Genomic DNA, 8,176 nt, shown 5'->3' on the forward strand with positions numbered 1-8,176 from the left:
CTTCTACGCGCGCTTCTCGCCATCCCCGCTCTCCATGAAGCAGTTCCTGGACTTCGGTGAGTAGGGCCCGGGCTTTGGGCCTTCCTGCGCAACCCTAGCCGGGATCTGCGGCCGCTAACCCGGGCCGGGCCCGGCCCGCGCGGGTGCTCTTTCGTCTCCGGCGCGCCCCCTTCCTCAACGTCTCTCCTCCGGCGTTTCGGGCTCCTCCTCCGTCCCTCGCGGACGGATCCCTCTGCTCAGGTGCAGGCGTCTGCGCCCCCGAGAGATAACTGGGAGAGTGTGCCTTTTTCCCGTGTATTGTTGAAAAACAAGCGCGGGCCCCGAGCTCTTTTCAGCGCACGTGTGCACCTCCGCGCTCGCAGCCAGGCCCTTTCGGAAGAGGCCAGCCCGAGTGAGAGGCGAGTGTGCTGACACCTCCGGGAGTCGCGTTCAGATTCTGCAGAGTGCTGATAAATGCTTAGTTTTGCATATGATGATTACATAAAAGTGGCGTGCTGATAGGGGAAGCAGGTTCTGACTGGCCCGGTGTTTCATAGAATGTTTTCCTTGCCACTGGCTTAAGAGTTTCCACCAACCGTACAATTCATTTCGTCAACAAGAGTTCGCAGCACGTGTAAAGTGCATGGGTACAGTATGCTGTGGGGTTTGTTTACCGAAGTGACTCTCCACTTTCCTCTTTCTCAAATGAGTGCTTCCTGGTTTTCTCTAGAAAAGCTGCAGAGGAATTGCAAAGTCAGGCATTCAACTTTAACTTATCATAGCAGGGCGCTAAGATGAAATGGGAAAACTAGTCAAGTCAAAATTTCAAATAGACAAGAGTTATCTTCTGCATTGTGAGTGCGGTTTGGTCACCAACGGATCACTAGTGGCTTGAAAGATAGCAGCGTAGTTAGCCACTTAATCTTAAACTTGTGGTTTACAGTGTCGATTTTGTTTGGTTCAAAGCTCTTGGTTTTTGTTTTTACCTTAAAATGACTGTAGTGTTATTAAGAGGTTGAATTTGACCTCTTTCCCAACTATGCCATTAAACTTCCACAAGAAAATGTTTTCTTTTAATACGGTTATTCCTATTGACAATCTCGTTTTTGCTATGGTTGTCTCTTGCTAAAAGAGCAAATCAGTGAGTTTAAAATGCATCACTGAAATAACATGACTTTTTAGTTTGACTTTAAATGGAACTCCTTGCCAAACGCGATTCTACAGCTGTTCTGCTTAGCATCTTGAGTAGGAGTGGAGGAAGGAGCAGATTGCTTTCCAGGAATCAGACAATTAAATAGAACCTACTGGGGGAGAAGCTTGAAGATGATCGCAGAGCAGGCATTGGCAGCTTTTGCTTTCTGTTGCCGGAAAGACTACTCTTCATTTACTCTTTGCGTATGGCAGTTAGTATAGTGGTTCTACCTGGACTCAGTGAATCTTCTCGTGAACATGTCAGAATTTCCACTGCTTCTTAGACAGGTTTTTCTTATAAACCTAAAGTTAGGAAACAAGTTTTTAAAACGATAGCAACAGGTTATATAGGATAGGCTTTTTACAGGTCCTACGTTAATCAGACTGCACCTTGCTCAGACTTGCCTAGGTTGTCTTAGTTCTAAGATGGGAGATGTGAATAATGGAGACAGGAAAATAACGTCACTGATGCTCTACAGTGTGGTTGGAAGGTGGTTCAGAATGTCGCACAGCCCTAGAGACTGGACTGTCTTGTCCCTTGCTTCTCTTCTTGCCTTGTCGTTATGGTGATGATATCACTTGACAAATAACTCTGTGTTTCTCTCTGCCTTATGGCTTCCACTTACTGCTGTTCACACTGTATTTGGTTTCAGGATCTGTGAATGCTTGTGAAAAGACCTCATTTATGTTTCTACGGCAAGAGTTGCCTGTGAGATTGGCAAATATAATGAAAGAAATAAGTCTTCTTCCAGATAATCTTCTCAGGACACCGTCAGTTCAGTTGGTACAGAGCTGGTAAGATTCACTGTTCTTGTGTTTGCAATTTGAGTAGTGTTGTAGACTTTACCCAGAGTTAAAGCAAGTACTTTTTTACTCTGCAGTGGTGTCTCAAGGTAGTAGCAGCATTCCTCCTCCTTTGTTGGGGTGTATCTGGGCTTCAACCTGAATCCTGGACTGTACTACCTTTTGGTTTTGAAAAAACAATCAAATGCACAGAAATACAGACACTATATTTAAGATTTGTGTTATTAAATCTCCAAGGATGTTATTTTATAATGTAATAAAAATATCTACCATAAGTTGATAGTTACCTTTAATCTCTTCAATAACCTTGCCCAGTAGGCATCCGTTTTACAGATGAAGAAATGGAGGTACCTACAGATTAAGTCCTTTGCCTAAGGCAAAAACATTCATGGTAAAGCTGGGATTCAAACTCAGATTTGTTTGTCAGAGAAGGCAATGGCACCCCACTCCAGTGCATTGGAGAAGGAAATGGCAACCCACTCCAATGTTCTTGCCTGTAGAGTCCCAGGGACAGGAGAGCCTGGTGGGCTGCCATCTATGGGGTCGCACAGAGTCGGACACGACTGAAGCGACTTAGCAGCAGCTTAGCAGCAACTGCTTTATGTTGAAGTCAGATTAATAAAATGTGTTAAAGGGTATACATTTTTTTATAAACTAAATTTATCTTATTGAAGTATATCTTTATAAGTCACAGAAGTTAAAATATTTATTCTATCATTTAAAAACAGTTAGAAGTTATTAGTGGCAAGCCACTCCAGTACTCTTGCCTAGAAAATCCCATGGATGGGGGAACCTGGTAGGCTGCAGTACATGGGGTTGCTACAAGTTGGACGCGACTGAGCGACTTCACTTTTACTTTTCACTTTCACACAATGGAGAAGGCAATGGCAACCCACTCCAGTGTTCTTGCCTGGAGAATCCCAGGGACGGCAGAGCCTGGTGGGCTCCCGTCTATGGGGTCGCACAGAGTCGGACACGACTGAAGCGACTTAGCAGCAGCAGCAGCAGAAGTTATTAGAATTGTGTAGAAACTATGATCTCTCTTCTAAAAATGACAGTGGAGCTATTAAGGGTGTGCATGCATGTGTGGCCACCTGTATACAGCCTTTCTTGTTAATGTTATTAAAAGTGTTACTCTGTTAACCACTATACATTTCAAACAAAAGAGTTTGCCAGAGTTCAGTCTTAAATGGAAAGATTTCTTAAATGTTGCAAGGCATTTCCCAATTATGATTTATGGAGATCCTAGCTTTCCTGTTGTAACCAATATAATTATGGGAGAAGCTGATATAATGTCAACTTTTTAAAATAAGTGAAAGAAATATGACTGCTCCATAATTGATAATCCGATACTCTCCAGTCCAAAAATGAAATAGTTAGAAATGTGGTTTAAGTAAGAGACATTTGTTTAGGAACTCTGATGCAGGGAGAACAGATAATTTTCTATGGAGGTTTATTCCTTTTTTTAAAAAAACATCATTAAAAGTAGAATATGTTATATTTTTTAAATATCGGTGCCTAACACATTGTAGATGTTGACAATTTAATGCCAAAAACTCTGCCTCTGTTCACTGGTGCTGAATTGAACCTTGAAGCCAGTTTTAGGTGAAGTAGAAAAGAATAGCTTTATTGCTTTGCCAGGCAAAGGAGGACACAGCAGGATCTTGCCCTGAAAAACTGTGTGTCCCAACCCATGGATGTTTGGTGAAGAGTTTTATAGCAGTGGTTCAAGGAAGAGGTTGCTGATAATGATCAGGGTACATGCAGGCCTTTAATCTGGCCTCAGGTGGTCTCCTGATGAGCTTCTTGAGATTATCAAACCTTCTGGAATGAAAAACGCTAATATCTTTCCTTTGTTGTGCATGTTAATGCTGTAAAAGAATTCAGAGATGTGTATCTCTTGAGGGGAAACCAGACTGACTCCAGGTTTGCACTGTTGTCTCTTGGCCGCTTCTCCCTTGTCTCTGCATCATCTCTCTTCCCTGATTAGCTCCTGTTTGAACCTGCCCTTTGGACCTCAAGGAAGGTCATGGAAACTGGAATCCTATTCCCTACAAATATGAAATGGGAGACATGGAAAGGCTTCTCTGCCCAGGAGCCCCACAAGGTCCTGCTTGGTTTCAGTATCTTCTGAATAAAAGCATAATTGTTCTTGCCAGTGAAGAGTAAGGATTAAGTCATGACAGTAGACTCAGAATCACTAGACTTTGGAATGCCTTGGCATGCTGTAGGGCATATTGTTTGTCAGAAACAACTTTCCAGACCAACATGGGGATTTGCAGATTTTTAAAACACTTTCACTGCCCCTGGACGCCTACTAAAATATGGCAGCTGAAGGTCCGGCCAAAGCAGACCCTACACTAAAGAAGGTCATTGAATGATAGGTGTTTTGGCTCTGGCCCTCCACTGCCATTGTGCTCTGCTGCATGACCTTCAGAGAGGATTTGACTTTCCTCATTTTGCTCCTTTACCAGGTGATTTGCTCCATCGTATTTTTAGGTAAATTAAAAATGTGCATTTTCATGACTTTTGTGTTTTCAGTTGTTTAGAAGAACCATGTGTTAGATTGTAGACTTTCAATAAGCATCTGCTGACTGGACCTAACATCTAAAATTAAGGTTTTAAAACAAAGACATTTAAGTTAGATTCTTAGACCAGGGTAAGCTGGCCTCTGCATTTTACTGAGACTAAGACAAGTTAAAGTCATTTGCCCAAGATCACATAATTGTTGGTGACAGACTCAGTTCCCATGACCATCAGTATATTTATACTGTGATGTACAGTGGTAATTTTAAGAAATATAAAAACTACTTTGAGTAGAGAACTTTAAAAAAAGTAGGAAATTCTTAAATCAAATTTAACCTAAGCTTTTAGGAGAAAATGTACCTTCTAATTACTGGCAGGGACTTTGCTTGAATGTGAATGGGTATACAAATCCCACGTCAACCGTAATTTGCTAAAAATTAATTAACAGTAAAGAAATGTTTAAAATGCCTCTTGATCATTTTCACAATATTAGACTTTCAAAATGTAAAAGAACAGTCTTACAAGGGGTTGATTTACATTTTAGGTATATCCAGAGTCTTCAAGAGCTTCTTGAGTTTAAGGACAAAAGTGCTGAAGATGCTAAAACTATTTATGAGTAAGTACAGTTGTTTTGCCTTATTTGAACATCATATAAAACATCGTCATATACTCTTTGAACATCATATAAAAATGTAAATGTATTGCTATTGGATCATTTTAGGGAAATTGATTAACTTTTGGTTTTTCACTGCTTTAGAACATATGATGGTATATGTTTCTTGTCACAGTCCATACAGGCCAGCCAGGTAACATAAATTCAGAAATTGGACTGGGCATAAGAAGAACTTCATGTTTCTCTTCACTCTAGTGTAAAGAAAGATGCAGTTCAAATCTGGTGATCTGATGTTGATGTGGTTTCAGGGCCACTTGGATGGTAGGAGACTGGTAAAGACTTGGTAATGAGCACTTGCTTCTAAAGGACAGCCTTTCAGCTCTACTGACCATTGCCGAGCAGAAACACTGCCCAGATCATATGATATGTGTGTGTGTGTTGGGAGGCGGGTATAAGAAAAGCTGCAAGTCTAGTTATTTTTGTTTTTTAAGTTAGATTTCCTAATTTTGAAAGATTGGAAACTAAACCTTCAACAAACACTGAAGGCCTGCAAGACAGAAACTTGTCTCTAGTTTATGAACTGTGGTCTGCGAGACAATGTAAGTAATGTGACCTATTAATAATCAACATACCAGGACTAATAAACCTCGTAATCCCCTAAGGCAAGTTACCTGCTTATTCCAGTGAATGTTACTCAGAACTTAAAGACTGTTTCTGTTGTTGTCCTCCAAGTCCATTACACATTTTTTTTTTTACTGTCTTTAAAGGTGGTAGCAACATTTCACTTTTTAAACATGATTTTGGTTTGAAAATAACACCAAGAATTTGCGTAGGTATGCAGCAAAATTTACACAGATGATGTCACTTACTCTTTAAAATGACTCTACTGAAATAATACTATCTGTGCAAAAAGAGATGCTATCTGTGGACAAAAAGTCTTAAAATAGCATTAGGCTCACATGGACAGCAAATGGATTTAGACCCATCCAGTCTAACTTAAAAGTAAACCTTATGCTGAAAAACCTTCGGAAAATAGTCATTCAGACCTGAATTTTAAAAAAATATCGTGAGCAGCCAGGCAAAATAATACTACTTTGGTTTTGACAAAAAAAGAGAGATGTGAAATAAATGATTAAGAAGTAACTAGAAATGATGAATTGTTTTCAAGGAGTTTGTTGTTTGTATTTTGGATTAACAGTTTGGTTTTGAAACTAATCATAAACTAGGAATTCCAAAAATATTTTGAGCAATGAGAGCATCATTGGAATAGGTTAATAGTAGTCAAGATGATGTCTCTGAAGACTTTGAATGAGGAAGCAGTCATTTGGAAGTGTGAGTTCTGATGGCTGTATTACAAGGTAGATTTTGTTACTTCACAACTAAGACTTCTTTCCTCTTTTATTTACTTCTTTAAATTAGCCATGCAGTTCAGTGCACTTTAGTCACTGGGTTGTGTCCGACTCTTTGTGACTCCATGGACTGCAGCACACCAGGCTTCTCTGTTTATCACCAACTCCCAGAGCTTGCTCAAACTCATGTCCATTGAGTCAGTGATGCCATCCAACCATCTTATCCTCTGTCATCCCCTTCTCTTCCTGTCTACAGTCTTTCCCAGCATCAGGGTCTTTTCCAGTGAGTTATTTCTTTGCATCAGGTGGCCAAAGTATTGGAGCTTCAGCTTTAGCATCAGTCCTTCCAAAGAATAGTCAGGACTGATTTCCTTTAGGATGGACTGGCCAGATATCCTTGCAGTCCAAGGGACTCTCTCAAGAGTCTTCTCCAACACCACAGTTCAAAAGCATCAGTTCTTCAGCGCTCAGCTTTCTTTATGGTCCAGGTCTCACATCCATACATGACTACTGGAAAAACCATAGTTTTGACTAGACGGATGTCTGTTGGCAAAGCCATGCAGTAGTGTCTTCAAATGACAGAAATAGAAAAGCTGGATGGCTTGAAGATTTTTCTATGAACACACATTCACCTTTTTTTCTCCCATTTTTTTAAACTCATAGAATGGAATTAGAATTCCTTTCTACTTTTCTTAGTGGCCCTTTCTCTCTTGAACCTGGGAAATGGTTCCAAAACACACAGCCTTTGTTGGCTCATTCATCTTCATTCCTTACAGAGCATGTGTTCTCTAGAAGCAAGTGCTCTGTCTTCTCTTATGCTGGCTGTGCCTGGATCCCATCCTCATAGCAGGTGTTGAAATAATCTTAGTTGATGATAGTTAAAGAAAACCCTTCACATTTGTAGGATTGTGTTTTGTGGCAGCCTTACGTTTAGGAGTTCCAAGAAAATAATTACATTTTACAAGTTTTTTTTTTTGTTTTGGAGTTTCTTAACATCCCCATGGAAAAGAAATGCAAAAAAGCAAAATGACTGTCTGAGGAGGCCTTACAAATAGCTGTGAAAAGAAGAGAAGCGAAAAGCAAAGGAGAAAAAGAAAGATATAAGCATCAGAATGCACAGTTCCAAAAAATAGCAAGGAGAGATAAGAAAGCCTTCCTCAGAGATCAATGCAAAGAAATAGAGGAAAACAACAGAATGGGAAAGACTAGAGATCTTTTCAAGAAAATTAGAGATACTGAGGGAACATTTCATGCAAAGATGGGCTCGATAAAAGACAGAAATGGTATGGACCTAACAGAAGCAGAAGATATTAAGAAGAGGTGGCAAGAATACACAGAAGAACTGTACAAGAAAGATCTTCATGACCCAGATAATCACGATGGTGTGATCACTGACCTAGAGCCAGACATCCTGGAATGTGAAGTCAAGTGGGCCTTAGAAAGCATCACTACGAACAAAGCTAGTGGAGGTGATGGAATTCCAGTTGAGCTATTCCAAATCCTGAAAGATGATGCTGTGAAAGTGCTGCACTCAATATGCCAGCAAATTTGGAAAACTCAGCAGTGACCACAGGACTGGGAAAGGTCAGTTTTCATTTCAATCCCAAAGAAAGGCAATGCCAAAGAATGCTCAAACTACCGCACAATTGCACTCATCTCACATGCTAGTAAAGTAATGCTCAAAATTCTCCAAGCCAGGCTTCAGCAATATGTC

At 40.5% G+C, this 8,176-nt stretch overlaps 1 protein-coding gene across 1 annotated transcript in view; it reads left to right on the forward strand.

The window, feature by feature from the left end:
• The first annotated feature begins 6 nt into the window (after positions 1-6).
• PDK1 (pyruvate dehydrogenase kinase, isozyme 1) overlaps positions 7-8,176 on the forward strand; it is a 42,983-nt gene continuing 34,813 nt past the window's right edge. Inside the window, exons 1-3 of the mRNA XM_010843827.1 lie at positions 7-56; positions 1,824-1,965; positions 5,045-5,116. Coding sequence (XP_010842129.1) covers positions 35-56; positions 1,824-1,965; positions 5,045-5,116 — 236 coding nt within the window. The 5' untranslated portion in view covers positions 7-34. The remainder of the gene's footprint in view (positions 57-1,823; positions 1,966-5,044; positions 5,117-8,176) is intronic.

This window comes from Bison bison, unplaced genomic scaffold, assembly GCF_000754665.1.
Source record: "Bison bison bison isolate TAMUID 2011002044 unplaced genomic scaffold, Bison_UMD1.0 scf7180017864190, whole genome shotgun sequence".
Taxonomy (NCBI): domain Eukaryota; kingdom Metazoa; phylum Chordata; class Mammalia; order Artiodactyla; family Bovidae; genus Bison; species Bison bison.